Source organism: Furipterus horrens, unplaced genomic scaffold (genome assembly GCF_987537825.1).
Source record: "Furipterus horrens unplaced genomic scaffold, mFurHor1.1.pri manual_scaffold_15, whole genome shotgun sequence".
Taxonomy (NCBI): domain Eukaryota; kingdom Metazoa; phylum Chordata; class Mammalia; order Chiroptera; family Furipteridae; genus Furipterus; species Furipterus horrens.
In genome coordinates, this window is record NW_028327185.1 from 9,670,625 (window position 1) to 9,689,902 (window position 19,278).

General features: G+C 48.7%; 2 protein-coding genes and 1 long non-coding RNA gene across 7 annotated transcripts in view; 2 read left to right on the forward strand and 1 right to left on the reverse strand.

Annotated features, from left to right (window-relative positions):
- Positions 1-8,972: 8,972 nt before the first annotated feature.
- On the forward strand, positions 8,973-11,948 carry LOC149992372 (uncharacterized). 3 transcript variants are annotated; one of them, XR_016508334.1, is made up of 4 exons: positions 8,973-9,395; positions 10,816-10,875; positions 11,121-11,299; positions 11,915-11,948. It is a non-coding gene; the product is annotated as an uncharacterized LOC149992372 (long non-coding RNA). The 3 variants fall into 3 exon arrangements; XR_016508332.1 differs by lacking the exon at positions 10,816-10,875 and having other exon boundaries at positions 8,979-9,395; XR_016508333.1 differs by lacking the exon at positions 8,973-9,395 and having other exon boundaries at positions 10,505-10,875.
- LOC149992373 (uncharacterized) lies at positions 11,946-15,372 on the forward strand. Of its 3 annotated transcripts, none has more exons than XM_090263471.1 (4): positions 11,952-11,985; positions 12,343-12,463; positions 12,904-12,997; positions 15,065-15,372. In XM_090263471.1, exons 1-4 carry the CDS (start codon positions 11,956-11,958, stop codon positions 15,189-15,191), a joined length of 372 nt encoding a protein of 123 aa, XP_090119597.1. In that variant the 5' UTR covers positions 11,952-11,955; the 3' UTR covers positions 15,192-15,372. The 3 variants fall into 3 exon arrangements, 2 of the variants coding, with proteins under 2 accessions (XP_090119597.1, XP_090119598.1); XM_090263472.1 differs by lacking the exon at positions 12,904-12,997 and adding an exon at positions 13,586-13,708; XR_016508331.1 differs by lacking the exon at positions 12,904-12,997 and having other exon boundaries at positions 11,946-11,985.
- Positions 15,373-15,452: 80 nt separating this feature from the next.
- The window catches only part of NVL (nuclear VCP like), a 49,808-nt gene continuing 45,982 nt past the window's right edge, over positions 15,453-19,278 (reverse strand). Inside the window, exons 22-23 of the mRNA XM_090263473.1 lie at positions 17,906-17,976; positions 15,453-15,744 (exon numbers count right to left, since the gene is read on the reverse strand). Of these exons, the coding sequence (XP_090119599.1) occupies positions 15,700-15,744; positions 17,906-17,976 (116 nt within the window). The 3' untranslated portion in view covers positions 15,453-15,699. The remainder of the gene's footprint in view (positions 15,745-17,905; positions 17,977-19,278) is intronic.

Below are 19,278 nucleotides of genomic sequence, written 5' to 3' on the forward strand. Positions count from 1 at the left end.
TTTGATGGAGCGTCATTATCTCCTCTGAAATCTCACAATGTAAAGCAGGCAATCGGCGCCTCATTTAAGGGAGGAGGAAACCGAGAATCCAAGTTAGGCAACTCGTCTGACGAGTGGCAGAACCAGAACCCAGAGTTTAGCTTCGCCCTAAGCTGAAGCGCTTGCCACCGCACCACTGTTCCAGAGTCAGGGTCTCCAAAAATCCCCAGAGCCTGCGGGTTCAGGGTGGGGAGAAGAGAACAGCTTTTAAGAAGCCTTTGCATGACTATGGCTAGTAGCTAGTGTCTTAGTTACGCAAATGGCTTTGGTTCTTCCAAGGCCCCAAGGAGAACGGAGGGAATTTGACTATGAAATAGTGTGGGAAGAGCACACAGAGCCTGCGCAGGGTTCTATGAATGGTCAGAACCGGTTGCCACGCCCACTGTGTCACAGGACGCAGTCAGGGATTTAAAAATAAGGTGGCAACCATTTTGGGGGAGGAAGAGAGGAGATCCATGTGGCTTTGAAAGGGCAAAGAGAGAAGCACGCATGTGTGATCCAGTGCAACACGGCATGTGTTTTCCTGGGCTGTTATACGGAGGCTGATGACATCATACCCCAGGTCCTGAAGGAGACAGCTGACAGATAAGAGATGGGGAACTTCTGGGCATGCTTTTGGCTTCTAGCCTTTTGGGGAGCAAGGGAAGTGCTGGGTCCCATGGGAGAACAGGGCTCTGAGCTGAAGTGTTCACTGCCTTCCCCAGGTTGGAATATTGTAAATAAAGACCTGTTTCCTCAACACTAGTTCTTGGATTTTACACCAAGGCGCCACGTCAAAGAACCCCCTTTCTCTCTGTAACAGTTTTGGTGAGCCCAGACGGGACTAATGGAACCTGTAGTCAGGTCCCAGACACATGGGGCAGACTGACCCCTGGAGCACGGCTGTGGGGATTTCCACAGTATCAGGGAGCCACCCTGCAGCCCAGCTTAAGGTGCTGGTCGCCAGGAACACCACAATGGTGTAAGAAAACAAGTTCTGGAAAGAAGGGAACCCCTAGGCTCTTTGAACTGAACCCGCCCGCATGCAGGTTGCAGATCGGACACTGAGCCACATGGGTGCACTGCCATTTTGAGTAAACCACGTGAGTGCTCCGCCGTGGTGGATGAGTCACGTGGGTTTCCCACCATCTCGTGGGTGGCGTACAGAGGTCCCGCCATCTTTGAAGATGCTGCATGTAACGTTGCCGCCGTCTTTGAAGTGGGCAAAACGGTGGGTTAGGTGTGCTCTTCGGGTGATGTGCTTTATTTGCAAAATGGTGTATGTCTAGACATCCAGGTCATTGCCACATGACAGGTGTTTGCAAGGTCTAAGCTTCAGAAAACTGCAAGATATCTCTGCAAATCTAGGAACTTTTAGCTACGAAATACTGAGTTTGAGTATAGTCCTTCACAGTGTGAAAAAGAAAAAGAATTGGAAATGGATTATGGTTAAATCTGAATGGGCAAATACATGGAAAGGCTGTGAAGGTTTTTAAACCTGGGAATAGGAAACCTCAATTGTGTGTGGTCTGGTTTTATGGTTACTGTACTGATGTATTGGTTTTGGCCAATGAGACCTAGGAAAGGTCGTCTGGAATTCTCTGTATCGGTTTTGGCCAATCAGACCTAGGAAAGGTTGTTTGTAAACTGGTGGAGACCCGGGAAAGGTCATCTGTAAACCGGTAGGGAAAAATGCCTTTGCCATCTGGGATCCAGGAAGGGTCATTCAGGGCTGATGAGTGTTTCAGCCTTGGCAAGTGAGCATGTCTCTGCCAAGGGCACGTCTCTCTAGGAGGCCAGTAGACTTACTGGTGAGAAAGTGCCTAGCTTGTTGTGTTTTTGAATTATTGCTCTGTTTATGCCCTGAAAGGAAAATTAAGGTTTCCCAGGGAAAGTTAAAACTTCACTTATAGGAGAGTAAACAAAAGAAAGTATAAGGCATGGAAATGCAATTTTAGTGAATATTAGAAGAACAAGGGTTTTCCTTCACACTGTATATTTTTCTCCCTACCTGATCCCTCCAGAATTTGGCAATTTGAAGAAGTAATGATATTAGGTTTCTTTGCATAAAACTAATAAGACTAGTTGTTAATAGAGATTTTGTTAACCAAGACTTTGACTGGAATGTCATGCCTGAAGGAGATATGCCTAGGCTCTGGTTATTACCAGAAAGCCCTGAGGAACTAGAATTGACTTTTGGCATTAAGGAAAGCCCATAAGGAAAAAGGCCTGGCACCTTGGTTGGTTGTACGGCTCATGGCAATCTTTCCAGGGAAGGAACGAAGGTTGCTTTCCTGAAAGATGGCTAGAAGGAACCTTAAGGCACAATGGAAAACCTGAAGGACTTGGAAAAAAACAGGTGTTTACAGGCAAGGCTCAATGCCAGGTATGTGGCTCAGCTTCTGTGCCCTGACAAGCAGACTAAAAGTCAACATGAAGGTTCCTTGTATAAGTTCCAGCAAAGCAGATGTAAAGGTCATATGTGATCAATCGTTGGTCTTGTTGTGTTTACGCAAACGAACAGGCTAAATTAAAACTGGACTTAATGCAGTCCCTTTAATGACAAGGAAGGTAATCTTAAGGAGAAAAATGACTCAAGGAAAATCACAGTGCTCAGTGGCAGATTATAACCTAGTGCAGCTAACTGTCTATAAAGTTTATTTTCATTTAAAGTTTGTTTCCATTTGAAAGCTAAACCAGGTCTGTGACATTATCAAAGATGCTTAATTTACAGGCAAGAAGAATGCCAAATGCCTTGCAACTGGATGTCTTCCCAATAAGACAGTCTCACAGATTTAGAGACTGGTTTGTGGGTTATGTTGTGTGAATTAACATGTGTGTTCTTTCTGTTTTCATAGGGCGTAAGCCTATGACCTCATTACCTGAGTGACTGTCTGTACGTATAGGCCTCACTTAATCCTGTCTGCATCGCTGCCTCTTGAGATTCAACTGTTTGGCTGAACTAAGTGGTTGTGCTGGTGAAGTATGGGGTGGTCTCTGGGCTTCACTTTAAAACTGGTTTCTCTTTTCTATCCTAATGGCTTGGACAGAAAGGGCCCAGAGGTCTGGGGGGGGGGAGAATCCTAAAATATTCCCCTCAGCCCAAACTAAGTACAGTGGGCAAAAGGGCTTTGGACAGGTGTGACATGCTCTGCACACCTTCCTCCAAAGAAGCCATTTCTTTTTTTCCTAATGAGGGACATTGAAAAATCAATCCCTGTCTTTTGTCATCTAGTGGTTATGTTTTTAATTATGCCTTTTAAACCTGTTGCCAAATCTATTGCCCCCTGAATACGACAAGCATGCCAACTTGTCCAGCAGTGCCAGCCCTTGGAAACCGAGCATGCTGCTGCCTGGGGACAGCCAACTGACCTGGAGTCTGCAAGATCCTTCCCCATGTGGGAAGGCCACCCTCCCTTCCATACCCCCACACTTATTAGGAATTTCTAGACCCAACGGTAGGTAGGACAACACCAAGTCCAGCAGGAAGCAGCCAGAGGAGCATGAGACCTTCGCCCATTGTCATTTATAAGATTATAAAGGGTCTTAAGTAGGAGAGGAGGTCTCCAAAAATCCCCAGAGGCTGCGGGTTGGGAATGGGGAAAAGGGAACAGCTTTTAAGATGCCTTTGCATGACTATGGCTAGTAGCTAGTGTCTTAGTTATGCAAATGGTTTTGGTTCTTCCAAGGCCCCAAAAAGATGGGAGGGGTTTTGGCCATGGGATGGTGCGGAAAGAGCGTACAGAGCCTGCGCAAGTTTCTGTGAATGGTCAGAACTGGTTACCACGCCCACTGCGTCACAGGATGCAGTCAGGGATTTAAAAACAGGTGGCAACCATGTTAGAGAGAGGAGAACTCCACGCGGCTTGGAAAGGACTCCACGCTGCTTTGAAAGGGAGATAATACCATGTGGCTTTGAAAGGGCAAAGCACATGTTTTCCTGGACTGTTATACAGAGGCTGATGACATCGTACCCCAGATCCCAAAGGAGACAGCTGACAGATAAGGGATGGGGAACTTCTGGGCATGTTTTTGGCTTCTAGCCTTTTGGGGTGCAAGGGAAGTGCTGGGTCGGTCCCGTGGGAGAACAGGGCTCTGAGCTGAAGTGCTCACTGCCCTCCCCAGGCTGGAATATTATAAATAAAGACCTGTTTTCTTCAACACTAGTTGTTGGGTTTTACACCAAGACGCCACATGAAAGAAGCCCCTTTCGCTCTGTAACACCGTGACAGTTTCCTTCAGTTCCACATCCCCAAAGGACCTGCTATTCATGTGTGAAATGGGAGTCCTGGGGTGTCTGCCTCACCGCAGGTGGCGGGATTGGGGGGGTAGTCTTATATGGTCCGGGCTGGGGCCCCTCCACTCCCCATATTCCAGGGACAAACAGGTAATGAGGCCCTGCACTTCTGGAGGAAACAGGGACATTGCTCCCGACCCACCAGGACTTGGCTGCCCTGAGGGTTACCCTGGCTCTGTGCAAGTTTGCTGAGCAAACTAAAAACGTAAGCCAGGGTGGAGGAGGAGCTTTAACCTGCGCGGTGAGAAGCCAAATGATTTCTTAGGACTGAAGAACGAGGTATACAAACGAACCTGCTTACTCCCAGGGAAGACTAACCAACCTGACGACGTGGACGGGGCCCTCCTGCGTGCCTGGAGCTGCACTGGTCTCCTGTGCTGCTACCCTCACATGGGCACCATCTCAGTTTGTAGCTGAGGAAACAGACAAATGGGAGAGAATAAGTAATCGGTCTAAATTCAGTCAAAACTCCAATCTAGTGTCTAAATTCACTGTCACGCATTTTTTTCCTTTTTTAAAGATTTTATTTAATTTTAGAAAGAGGGGAAGGGAGGGAGAGAAACATCGATGTGAAAAAGAAACATCATTTGGTTGCCTCTTGTATGTGCCCTGACCAGGGACTTGACCCACAACCCAGCCATGTACTCGGACTGGGAATTGAACAGGCGACCTTTCGCTCTTGCGGAATGACGCCCAACCCACTGAGCCGCACTGGTCAGGGCCACAGTCCATGCATTTCTTAAAAGGGATTTACAAAGAACAGTTTTTTGGAGGCCAAAGCCTTCTTCCTAATTCATCTAACACATGAAGGTTTCAAAAGATAAATCCACGCTATCACTCACAGGAACTTGGGCTGCAAGCCCAGCGCTGACTCCCAACAGGATGGGACTGCGGGTGGAGGGAGTGTAGCCTCAAGCCTGTTCCCCACTGACTGGTCTGTGAGATGCTCAAGGGGAAGTCAAAACAGAAGCCCGGAGCTAACGTTTATAACCAAAGGTTTCTAAGAGCTGGCCCCAAACCGGGTGGTTTCCCAAACAGCAGCACTCCGTAAAGCCCAGCTGAGATCATCCACTTGCCACTGAGGGACAAGCAGACAGAACCCGGCCCAGTCTGCCAACGAGAGAGGAAGGTGGACTTCCAGATGTGGTGGGCGTCTCAAACTGCGGACCCCTCTTCCTGACCTCGGGCTGGAAAACCCAGCGGCCAGGGCCCAGGACAGAGCACTGTGGGCCTGGGAGGGGGGCACGCGGAGGTGACCCCCTTGTTTGGAGGAAGTCACATCACCTCTAGCCACCACAGAGCAGAAATGGGGCAGAAAAGCAGGATCTCGAGTGCTCAGTAACCTCTCAGCGGGTCTCCTTATTTGTCGATCTCCACCACAGGCTGTGGGGGTGGTTTGTGGAGACCCTGTTTGAGGGGTACCGTCACTGCCCGGGTTTGGGCTGCAATGGTTCCTATTGCCACTGGAAACATCAAGGTGTTGGGAACGGTTGTTTAGGACAAAGGATATGTCGAAACACAAAAGGATATGTCACAACTGTTCCAAACCACAGCAGTTCATGCTCACTGTGCAAACAATGAGTTGTGTATTTCGTAGAATTTTTTTTTAATTGTAGTAAAATGCACATAGCAAAGTTTAGCATCTTTACTGTTTTCAGGAGTACAGTTCCGTAGTGTTAAGTACGTTCATGCCGTACAGCCAGCCCCCAGAACCTCTCAGCTCCAAAGCTGAAAGGCCACTGCCCTGCCCCCCGCCCCTGGCAACCAGTCTGTTTCTATGGCTTGGACTCGGCAGTTTGTTAAATCAGTCAGACTCTTAACTGGACGTGTCAACACACAAACATTCCAGAGCAGGCTGTTCCCACTCGAGTGGCAGAGGCAGGTACCAGAGGAGAGCTGCACCCTCGCCAGCCTGAGGGTGAGGCCATTGTCCATGCCCCGATCCAATGCCCCTCACAGCTGGAGAGAGCAGAGGGCGCTCACCCTTTGGACGGGGCTGGCCCTTGTCCCCAGGGCCGTTCACCGTCCGCCTGTTCCCAGCCCGCATGCCAGGCCCGCGCTCTGGCCGTCCATGGGGCTGCCATCGTAAGCAACATTCAGGCTGACCTGGTACCTTACGTTTCTCTGCACTCAGTGCGGCTCATGTTGAGACGATGGGGTTTTCTAACTATCCGATTTGAATAGATACTTGTTCTAGGACTGGAATGGCCACATGAAATGGGGTTTTCAAACCTCAACTTCCTGTGGATGTGAGTATGGATGTGTGAGGTGGCAGAGAGGCAGAGGTGTGTGGGGGAGGACCAGCCTCTCATCGCCTCCCCCTAGGGCCCTACCTGCCTGCTCAGAGGACTCATGTATGGACGTGTCCACGCACACACACAATTTCCACACTACAAGCCTCGAAAAGAGGCCTCAGGATGAAACCTGCTTTGCCAGCACGCTGATCTTGGGCTTCTTTATCAGCCTCCAGAACTGTGAGAAGTCTCTCTCTATCATTTAAGTTGCTCAGTCTGCGCTATTTTGTTATGGCAGCTGAAGCAGACTAACGCATGCGATACCAGTTCTTGTAGGCAAAGTCATGGGTACTTTCACTGACTGCAGAGATGTTTTAAACAAAAGAGACAAAGAAGGAATGTAACGTCACTTGGATTACCTAGCCAGCATGCCGTCAATGATCGGCCCTCACCTGCAGCCTTGAGTCAGGCTCCGAGAAAGGCCCGGGCTACCTGCAGAGCTGTGAGGCGACCTGGTGGCCTGCCCTGCGACTGTTTCTACCACCTAGCATTTCTTACTCCAGGGTGTGCCTCCCAGGGAAACCAGGTCAAAGGGTTCTGGGCCCAGGGCCTTAGGGACCTTGCACCTCTTGGAATCTGATTGTAGGGATGAAGAGTGACTGGGGAGGTCAGGACCGGAACACAGTGAGACCAGCCTCAGGATCGGGGACAAAAATCAACTCAAGCCATCTGACCAGAGGAAAGCGTAGGGGCAAGCGTTCAGAGAATGTTCTAGCAGTGGGCTTTGAGAAGTGCGGCTGCGGGTGATCGGCTTACTTTTGCGCCATCTCTTCGAATGTCTGTGAGTGCCCTTAGCAACAGCAGACGCTGAACAGAATACCCACGAGTGCGCTAGAAGACGCTCTCCACCTCAGTCGGTCCCTGCACTTCTGCCTCAGTGTGCTCACCCACAGCCCGCCCTTAAGTCCTCTCTCCTTTCATGAGTCACCTGTTTGTTCCCTTGTGACTAGGAGTGCTCAACCCAGACCTTCAGATGTCTCATGACTGTTCTTTGTTTCCTTAACGAAGGGATTTTCGGTGGGCAAGACTTGCCCGATTCTTCTCTACTCCTGCCACAGGCAAGTCCCTTCCACTCTGTGTGGTCACTTTCTCCATCTGTAATTACAGGATAACAGCCCTGCCTCCCTCACAGGCTGACTGTGCACTGAATGAGGTAAAACGTGTGAGGGCCGGTGGCTCAAAGACAGACAGACAGACAGACGCTGCTAATGAGCTGGGTGGTGATCTCAGCCTCCTGGTGACCCGGGAGACCACCAGGCCTGTGGGCGCACCGACTGCTCTGCACCCCACCCCCAATCAGGTTTTGGGACCTCCACAGCACAGACGGAGCTTGGGACAGGTGCCATGCGGCGACACTCTGCCCTGGAGAGGCTTCCTGTACAGTGGGGACGACAAGTGTGTCACTGTAAGACCACCTACCTGGCCTGTTGGGAGGCTCAAACGTTTGTTTGGGAGCTGCCCACCAACCAGGGGGCTGAGCAGGTGGCACCGTCTTTCTATGGTTCTGATGAAGAGGCTGGTAGAACGTGCAGGGACAGTGGCAAACCTGGGAGTAGATCCCACTGTTTTTCCTCCATGGACTGACGATGGGCATTTACATTATGGGCCCACGTGGGTCAGAGTAAGGAGCTGCTGAGGAATGGCAGCCACATGCATATGACCCTACACCCTGACCTTGTGGAATGTGCAGCAGCCACCCGGCTGTTCTCGCTGCTCAGAGAATTCTGCCCCCAAGCCCTGCAGGACTCGCTCTCACTCCTTTGCTGACCAGTCCATGCAAAATAACCACCGACCCACAGACCCACGCAAGCGGCCCTCTCCAGCCCTGGCCCTGCTTCTTCTGCACAGCACTCACCACTTGCAATACGTGATACGTGTGTGTACACATAAGCATGTACGCACTTGGATTTACTGCCTCCGAGTTCCCCTGCCCCCAGCCCCCAGGAAGGGCCCATGGTGCAGGGACTTCAATGTTGCTCAGAGCCATATTGCCAGCACCTGGCACGGAGCCTGGCTCGCAGCAGCCGGTCAATAATTAATGAAATCTCTCCTCCCACTTACATTACTGCCCTTCGGTTTCTAATTTCAAGTTACAAGTGGACTGCAAATTACCATATCTATTGTACCCTGATGCCAATTAAAAAATCATTAACCTCACCTAATACGGACCTGGCTTGATTTTAATCTGCCACGTGACCCTGTTACAGCAGGCCCCGAGTGAAAACAAGCGCAGAATCCTTTAAGATTTGAGACCTGAAGAAATTCCAAGTCTCTTCTTCCTCTTTTCCAGCTGTGCTACATGCTAAGCAGCGTTAAGAAGGGCTCCCGGCAGCTGTCCCTCGTCCCCTTTGCTGTTACACAAACATCCTTGCTCAGGCCAATCAGTACAGCCTTCTGACTTCAAAACGCCTCCCTCCAGCTCTGAAGCAGCAGGTCAAAAATATGCAGAAGCAGGTTAAACAAAAAGGACCCTGTGAGGTTCCAGTGGAGTAAATTTTAACTTAACGTGTGGACTCGGCAAACAGCCGGCCGACTGGGCTTGGCTGCAGGGGCAGGAGAAGGGGGTGGCCACCCAAGGCAGGTTTTGTTTGTCGCTGGCGCTCACCTGAAACAGCTCTCAGCACAGACCTCCTCTGGAGAGCTCAGAGGTGCTCCTGTGCGTCCGGACTGCGCACGGGCGCGCTCACGGCCCGGTGGGTCAGGCTGGCGGGCGGCCGAAACTCACAGCTCTCGCTCCTGCTTTCTGCTCGGCCGCGGGAGGCTCGGTCCTGCGCAGCGCTTCCTCGGTAATTCAGGGCCTAACCACTTCCTCCTGACCCCTCGCTTCAGCCAAGAGCTGTTCTTTCTGAAAGAAACGTTCGATGCTAACAGTGTTTTTATTGTGGAATAGGTCGTAAACACCGAGCGGAGTATAGAGTATCTGTGTATAGTTTGGGGAATCGTCCTAGGAACCGAGGGAGAGGGGACAGGGGGCACTGGTCAAGGGGACAAAGTCTGGTCCTACGAGGGAAGTTCTGCAGCTCTCGGGAGCCAGCACCGTGGCTGTGGTCACCGACACTGCGCTGTATACGGCTGACCCCTGAGCAGTGAGGGCTGGGGCACTGACCCCTGCGCAGAGGGAAATCCACGCACAACCTCTGACCCTCCAAAAACGTAACTACTGAGGGCTTACTGCTGGCCAGAAGCCTTTCTAATAAGATAACGAGGCGACTAACAGGCATTTTGTCACTTATGTGTTACCTACTGTATTCTTACAATGAAGTCAGCCAGAGAATAGAAAACGTTATTAAGAAAATCGTAAGGAAAATACACTTACGGTATTCGCCGAAAAAAAATCCACGTGTAAGTGGAGCCACCCAGTTTAACCCCATGTTGTTCAAGGGTTCACTGTACCTAGACATTTGCTAAGAGGGTAGATCTCACATCAGGTGTTCTTATCATAAATAGAAATGTTAATTAATTAAGAGGGCAGAAGAAAACTTACCTCCAAACCCATCGAGTTGTACACATTAAGTATGTACAGCCTTTCATATGTCAATCTGCCTCAGTAAAGTGGTTAAAAGCCCTGGCTGGTGTGGCTCAGTGGATTGAGCACCAGCCTGCGAACCAAAGGTCGCCAGTTCAATTCCCAGTCAGGGCACAGGCCTGGGTGGCGGGTCAGGTCCCCACTTGGGTGTGTGTGAGAGGCAACCACACATTGATGTTTCTCTCTCTCTACTTTCTCCCTCACTTCCCTTCTCTCTAAAGATAAATAAAATCTTTTAAAACAAAACAAACTGAGAACAAGCACCACAGAGGGTCCCAGGGCAGCACCCCCATCACATCTCCTGCTCCTCAGAGATGACCACTCTGCTGACTTTTATGTCACTCTCTTGCCTGTCTTTTTAATTGTCTTATCTATGTGTGCATCTCTACAAAAACCATAGTTTAATTCTGAAAAGCTGAGCAAGTGCAAACCTCACTTTGTAGGGCAAGAGCGACAATGTCCCCGTGGCAGGCTGGGCAGGGCCCGGCTTCAGCTTCCCTTGGGGCTCCCTGGGGCCCCTCTGAGGGTGTGCGGCAGGGCCAGCAGGAATGAGGTGCAACCTGTCCAGCAGAAACACGGTCAAAGGGAGTGGGCTGCTCTGGCTCTTCTGCCTCCAGACTCGGCCTGGCTGCTGGTGGCTGAAAGAGCGGCCATGTCTGAGACGGCCTTGGTGTCCCCAGGTGCCCCGGGAAGGGAGGTGTGGACTGCTTCAGGGAACCCACAGAAGCAGTCAAGTACAGGTCAGTGGACCAGGCACACCTAGGACATTCTGTCTTCGTGTTCAAAGACTGTAGGAGGGCAGTCAGTTGCCATGTGGCTATAACCCTTAACATGTCTCTTCTCTGAGTCACTGCTGAGGCCTGGCCTGGTAGCCCTCCTGGTCTGTGCGAAGCCATCTTCCCCAAGGGCTCCCTTATCCCCTCCTGCATGGGACCCCTCTGCTCCCCGTCTTCCTTTATCCTTGGTTTACTTCTTCATTTTGCAGGAAGGTTCTAACCTGGACTCAGTAGAAACTACCAAAGTGAAAAGAGTTTCAGAAAACTAGGAGGGTCAAGAATTGAGCCTGGAAGAACTTAGCTCTGCCCTGACACGCCCTTCCTTACAAAGCCATCAGGAAGAAGCAAGCAGAAAACCCAAGGCCCTGGGTGGAAGCACAGATAAGGGGTGAGTGTCGGACGCTGGGTGCAACCAGAACCTGGCCACCAGGTCTGGGCATCGGGCTCCCGTCAGAGCAGCGTGTTAGCCTCACAGGACAGTGCAAGTTGTCCCTGGGTGCCGGGCAGGCTGGGGTACAGAAGGCAGCCAGTGCTCGCCTCTGCTCCTCCACCTGGCAGCTCCCTCCCTCTCCAGGGCCTCACCACACTCGCCTGTTTTCACACCTTCCAAGGTTACTGACTGGCTACTGTGGAGAGGGGTTTGGTACTAGTCGGGTGAGTTCAAAGAAAAGAAATGCTATTAACACTAGTTACTGAAGAGTATTATTACAAGTCGCACTAGTTAATGAAGGGAGAACATCTCAATAATTCCCCAGGAGACGTGACACAGAAGTCACTTCCTGCCAAAGAAGCCAGTAGGGTGTGACAAAATGACAAAGGCTGTGGAGTTAACAGTCTCGAGTTTGGATTCCCAGATGCCACTTAGCTGTGTGACCAAGGACAAGCTGCTTAACCTCTCTGAGCCTCAGTTTTCTCAAACATAAAACAAAGATTCCAGTTTTGATGTATTAGTAAATCACGTTGAAAGCCCCCCTTCCTCTCCTTCCCCACGCTATGCCGCCAGGCAGCAATGACGGAACCCGACACTTTGCTGCAGCCTGGGCCATGCAAGGTGTGAAGTTAAAGGGGGCACAGGTAAGTTCATTTTTAATAAGTGAATCTCCACTGGACTACAAACTGAGCTGAGTGATAAAAGGTTACAGATTCTGAACATTACTCCCACATCCGAGTTCCTGGAGAGCTGAGGCTGATAAGAAAGTCAACTGAGGAAAAGCCCAGATGAAGCAGGTGCCCAAAGGTGTTTGTGGGATCAGCTTTTGGCCCCCCTTCCAGGGAGGGCTGTTTTTACTTAAAAAACAGATTTCCTGATAGGCTCCAAAGCAGCATTTCTACTGTTCCCTGAACCAAGCTATCTCCCGCACCCAGCATGTCCACTTCTGAAGTTCTCGCTCACTGTGAAACTCATCTGTCTTTCCGCAATATTAATTTCAGGAACGTCCAAGGCGTGGAGGTTCCTGGAGTATGAAGAGAAGAACCCATTGTCCACTTACCAGCTCCCTCCTGGTCAGCCAGAGTGGGAGAGCAGGTTTTACTATCTGTGCAAAAGAAGAAGGTAATTAGAATTTCAGTTGTAATAAATACCTATAATCTCCTCTTCAAAGCTTTTGTTCCCGAGAGCCCTCAGGTCGGCTCGGGTAGGCCACACTCGTAGAAAACAGTTTCCTTCTAGCAAACTCAGGGACTCTCAGCCAGGGAAAAGTATTGCTAAGAAAGGGCTCCAGGAGTAACTAAATGCCTCCCGGCCTTGGCTGGTTTCTCTTCAGGGAACCATGAAGTCCCAGTTTGGTAGCTACCTGGGGTGAAAACCACATAAAATCTCCATTACATCTCCCCAATGTTCGGTTCTTATGGGGCGCTGTGCTGGCCTCAGGCTATTTGAATAGTTTAACACGAAAGACGGATATCTGACCAAACCATACAATTTATATCAACAATATGAATGACAGAATTTTTTAAAAATTGAAGAGACCCCTAGATGCCCCGTTTCCTCAGTTTGGGCAGGTGGTGGCTACGGTGGCTTTAAAGACGACGAAGATGATGGGGCAGGACCCTTATGTTTAAGGAACGGGGCTCATCCAGGAATGACGTGAGTGCTACCTTTGCTGACCAAGAAAAGAGAAACAGGAAAACTGTGGAACAGACAGCTCAGGGAGCCCCAAACCCAGCTACTCCCCAAGGAAAGGCAGCACCTCCCCAACTGTGTTTTATTACTTAATTTACCGGGAGAGACACATGAGATGTTATCCGTGCTGTTTAATCAGTTCCCTGGTTTCAGGGATGTGGTCTGGTGCATGGGGACCATGACGTTGCATTTGTTGCACTGGGAGGTGACGGGCAGGTGGGAGCTCCAGGGATGCTTCCCAAGGACGGAAGATCACCTGTGCCAAGACGGAACATTCGGGACAGTTGTCCAAAAGGACTTGGCATTGTGATGCTTGCTTTGATAACATTTGGTCGGGCCATTTTAATAGCTGGGGATGGGAGAAGTGAAAGTGAAATTTTTAGTGTAGGTTTTTAAAAATGACCTAGTCGTTCTTTAGTCATAGTGAACCATGAAATGTGAAGGCCTTAATTTTGTAAACTTTTATTTTAATAAAATCTCCCCAATGTTAGATGTGCCTCGTGCCATTGGGTGGCTCAGCTGTGCAATTACAAATTCATTTTGTTCTTCAAGATGAGCAGGGGCCCCACCATGGAGACTCTCAGCCTGGTGCGGGAATGGAGCTGCTCGCTGAAGAGCCACAGCCCACGTCGCACAAAATGCAGGGGGAGGGACCGGCCAAAGCTTCTCAGAGCGGTATTGCAGGCTCAGAAGCGGGACCTGTGTCCGGGTGGGAGGGGGGAGGCGTTCCGGGAGTGGGGACCCTGTGAGCAAAGCCTGGAAGGACATGGGTTTCACGGAAACGGCAATAAATCCAGCTGGGGCGGGTGGGGGCGGAAAGGGGCAGGTGCCAAAGGTGGGTTGACGTCAGACCGCAAAAGCCCACGTGTGATCAGTCTAATGCGTTTAGGCTGTGGAAGGATGTTAAGATGAGTGTTTGGAAAGGCAGCCCTGTGCTGAGTGTGTAAGAGACCGGAACAGATGAACTGGGGGCCGCGTACACCTTATGAAAGGCGACTGTGGCCCGAACTAGGTCAGTGTCTCCTGGAACAATAGGAGGGACAGATGTCAGAGGCGTTTCTAAATAATAAATGACTGATGGCCAACAGAACTGATGACGGCTGTGAGTCCTGGCGTGGACAAGTTCCGTGGGAGGAAGAGCAGACATTAGACAGGAATGGAAGCGAAGGAACTTGAGTTTCTCCATCTTGGGAGATGGAGTGTCCTCGGCTGTAAGACAGCGTGGACTTGTTGCCTCCACACCCAAGAAAGAGCTCTTGGGAGCAAACTTGGCCGTATCTCCCTCCCCCTCTCAGGGGCAAGGGTCACTCGCCAGTGCAGCCAGGCTACACCGTCCATGTGCTAAGAAACATGCCAGGAGAACATTTTCACTTTCCCTTAATTCGTCATCTTCTCTCTAGGGCACGGTCCAGATCTGCTTTTTCCCTCGGGGCTGCCTCTCTGCAGTCCCAGGCACCCTGCCCTTGTGCCCCTTCCTTGGACCTAGTGATACCCCGTTTAGATGTCTGTATCCCCCTGTGAGCAGCGTGAAAAATACTTTTAGTTATCTGATTTGTTTTGTGTATTTGTACTTTCTCTATTTTATCAATTACATTCTTCAGAGCACCATACCAATTTGTGCTGAGTGAGGTAGAGCAGAAACCCTGGAAGGAAACAACTCAGGTGGTCAAACCCACCTATCTGGCCTCAGAATATGGCGTGAGCAGTGCCGTGAAGGGGGAATGAGATCAGACACAGCACAAACCCTCAGAAAGTCTCAGCCGGGGGCTCATCAGAGGGACCCAGAGGCCAGCACGAAAGGGCTCCCACGCTGACCAGGTCTGGGGCAATCTGAACACAATATATCGTGATGCGTAACACGTGAAAACATAGTAATGCCTCGGTTCGATGAGAAATGACTACTTACATAGTTTCCAATACCACCCTGTGGGAAAAGCACCCTTACAGCATAAGGAGCGCGGCAGAACCCCCTTCATCAGGTGGTCGGACACAATGAGGACACAGTATCACTTCGTGATGTTCCTCCCCAAGGTGCAGAGCTCGAGTCTCATCTAGAGGAGACATCAGACACACCCACACGGAGGGCGTTCCACCGAGTAGCGGGCCTGTGACCCTCACAAGTGTCAAAGGCAAGACGGAGGAGCTGTTCCAGACCTGAAGAGAAACAGCAGCTAACGGCAGCAGCTCAATCTAACCTGGACCCTTTTATTTCTTGTAAAGGGCATCACTGGGGCAACACGACAAAGGGGAATGGGCCCGGGGTGAGGGCAGCGGGACGGCGGGCGGAGGCTGCAGGGCGCTGACAGACTGGGGCGCAGGAAACATGCCCGAGGACCGGGTGACAGCTTTCTTCAGAAGGTTCAGGGGAAGACAGTGCTTTTTACTGTAATTGCAGCTTTTCTGCAGTACAGCTGAGATTGTTTCAAAATAAAAATTTTATTTAAAGAATATTTTGGCAGTTCCATTTTTTTTTCTTAAAGAGGAGGTAGGCTGTTTCCACACAAGGCTGACCAGGCGGGAAGGGATCTTCAGCTCCGACTCGGCCTCGTTAATCGGGGAATAAGCGCTGGCGGGGCCCCCATCCGTCCAGCTGAGAGCAGCAGCCCGGTGCGTGGCGTTGCTGCCGGTGGGCACACTGGACTCTCAGACCGGTAGCCACAGAAGAGTCATGGGCTCAGGGACCGCCTCAGAGCTTCGTACATCACTTGGTCCTGAGAAGGGGGGAGAAGGCAGACTAGAGAGCTGAGCACTGTTAAGGGTTGAACGGTGTCCCCCCAAATTCCCACGCCGAAGTCCCAGTACTCCAGAGCGACTATACTTGGAGATGGGTCTTTAAAGAGACAATTAAGTGAAAACCAAGTCTTTGGGGTGGGCATCTTTACAGGAAGCGAAGATAAGACAGACATGCACAGCGGGAGGTCCGTGTGAGGCACAGAAAGGAGACAGCTGTCTGCAAGGGGAGGCCTCAGAGGAAGCCAACCCTGCCAACACCTTGATCTTGGGGTTCTCCTCTCCAGGACGGTGAGAAAATAAACTCCCGTTGTCCCAGCCACCCAGTCTGTGGTGCTTCGTTATGGCGTTTAATTCCACACACACTCCTTTCTCCAGGGATGCCCATGACTCTCATAATTGTTTACTCCAAAAGTCAGGTTAAAAGATTTTTATGTCTATATCTATTAGTGAAGAAAGCGAAATTCTAAATGATACTGCGTCCAGATTGGAATGAGAGGCGAAAGCAGAGGCTTCTTACGAAACATTAACGTTTGTCAGAAATTGTCAGTTACTCTCCAAAGGGGTTGCGTCATTTTACACTGCCAGCCACGGCGTGTAAGAGCTCTAGCTGCTACCCCCGGCGTTGCCAGTCTCTTACATTTTAGTCATTCCGCTCCTATACGTCTACCCCGAAGAAATACAGCATGTTTTAGCTGTGAAAGCCTAACTTTGTTGAATTATTCTTTTGGATAGGCAAAATGCTCACAAGGTTCAAAAATACATATAAACAGCTACAGAATGAAAAAAGGCTCTCTCCTACACTGCCTCCCATCAATGTATCCCTTTTAGATTTTCCTCTGCATATACGTGCAAACACTAATATTATCTTTTCTGCTTTTTAATAAATGGTGGCATGTCGTACATATGAGCCCTGCTTTTTAAAAATAACAGTATATTTAGGAGATATTCTTTAGTCTTTTTAGAGCAGTTACAACAGAATTCATTATATAATCATTCAGAGATTCAATCTTCAACTATTATTACAGACAATTTCCGAACAATAAATAATTTTACACTGATGTGTATTTCTGAGGATAAAATCATACAAAGGAGTTGCTCGGTCAACATTTGTTGCGACTATAATTTGATCCATCAAAAGGGCTGTATCAACTGATAACTCACTAGCTGCATATAAATGCAACTGCTTCCTCATTGCCTGGCCAAGAGGGTGTGAACAAGTTTTGAGATTTCTGCCAAAAAATAGGTAAAAAGTTGTATCTTTTATTATCAGTAAAAGTTGCTATAGCTGAGTAAGAAGTAACTCATGGGCCTAAAAGCTACCTAAAAGTTAAAAGATGATCAACTAACTGAGCTTTAGATCTAGGCTGGAGGCGTTGAAACACAGCAATCCGTTTCAGATAACTGTTTGGACTTTGACTTAAGAGTTTTCAATCAATAATGGTAACAAGAAATGCCATCGCCTGGGCGGTAAAGGGCTAACGATGAAGGGAAATGGCAGGACTCCTTGGACAGGCTCTCAGGACTAACACATACGACAGTCCCAGGAGCCTCGAAACCAGGGATACCCAAGGGCTGCCTGCCTTTACGGAATAGTGACCATTCTAACTCATTACAGACGACAGCCTTACCAAAGTAAGAAACAACATTTAACACCTGGCATTTTAGGTAAGAAAAAGTTAAACAGTGATTTTTTTAACCCTTTGCTTACCTAATAGTGAAGATATTTTTACTTTCCTAAAACTTATAGGGAAGCCCCTAGTGCTTAGTTTGGGTAGTCTAGCTCCAAGAAGACAAGAAGCTCTTTATTTGTTAACTGGCAATTTTATACAAAAGCTATCCCATATCACTGGCTATTTTTTCCTAATTGAATATTGAAATGAAACAATGTACAAATTGTTTTTACGAAATCCTGTATTACTCTCAGTTTTTAAGAATTGTATAAGCTAATGCAAGTGTAAACAGGAGTTAACGCGTTATCGGCCAACAATGTTTGGGCTTGAAAACACAAGTTTTTTGTGACCGCTCAGCAATGTGTTAAGAACACTCACAAAGGCAATGACTTTGCTTATTTCCATGAGTTCATATCTACTGACCTAAATTCTAGTCTCTTTTCTCTATACATTTAAGAACATGTCTTACCTTTTTTGATATAGATGATTTTACTTTCTTGAAAGCTTCTTCAAAGTGCTTCTGACTAATCTTGAGTTCACCTGTGTGGAGCAAATGCACAAGAACACACATCTGGGTATAGTATGCTAGTTGTGGTTTATAACATGGTTTCCCTCGAGACACTTCCAAGTATTTAAGAAGAACACTGAGGTCCTGGTTGGTGTTGCTCAGTGGGTTGGGCATCCCCCCACAAACTGAAGGGTCACCGGTTCGATCCCTGGCCAGGACACATGCCTGGGTTGCAGGCCAGGTCCCTGTGTGCGGGCGTGCCAGCAGCAACCGATCAATGTTTCTCTTGCACATCAGTGTTTCCTTTCCCCTCTTTTTCCCTCCCTTCCCCTCTCTCTAAAAATAAATAAATAGAACCTTAAAGATATACATAATTAAAAAAAAGAACACTGAGAAAATTAGTGATGATATTGGTTATAGTCTTTTTCAAAACAGATATAATCTGCTCATCAGATATTTTTAGACCCTTTTTCCTTTTAATTTACATATTTCTGACCATATTTAATTTCACAGAAGTGCTTAAGTTTTATACCATATATTTTAGTGTTATCTCCCCCCAGCAATCAAAAGTTTATTTTGAGACAAATTATATAAAAAAGTACTTCGTCTTTAATTAGAGAGCTTTTTTTGCCCTTTAAAAACAGTCCATGTGTTTTGTTTATTAGTTCCTAGCTTTACTGGGAGATTGCTGACATATGAAAGTTGAAGGTGGGCAACGTGACCAATGATACATGCAGATTGTGAATGATGAGCATAAGGTTAGTTAGCATCTCCGTCCCTCTCACAATGACCTTTTTCGTGTGTGTGGTGGTAACTTTTAAGATCCCCTCTCTAACAACTTCCAAGTATACGATACAGTATTGCTAATTACATCCCTCACGCAACGCATTACAGACCCACGACTTACTCACCTCACTACCAGGAAGTCTGTGCCCTTTGACCAACATCTCCCAATTTCCCCCGCCCTCTGCTCATCAGATTTTAATGCAGCACCACCCAAAGGGACCTGTCACTCCTCACCGGGCAACCCTTGGTAGGCCCTGTGCACACTGTTTACCATAACTCAAAAATGATGTCTGTGAAGAACCAGAATTGTTCTCTTCTAAGATAATTCAAATATATTTAACTGGGACTGGGAAGTAGACTCCCATAGTATTTAAGAGTACATACACATAATTAGAAGTTGTGAAGATATAATATCATAATATATAGGGTGGGGCAAAAGTAGGTTTGCAGTTGTGAGGATGGGAAGCAATTTATTCTTATATTATTTATTAATTGTTGTATTGTTTTCCCATACAAACAACTATAAACTTACTTTTGCCTCACGCTGT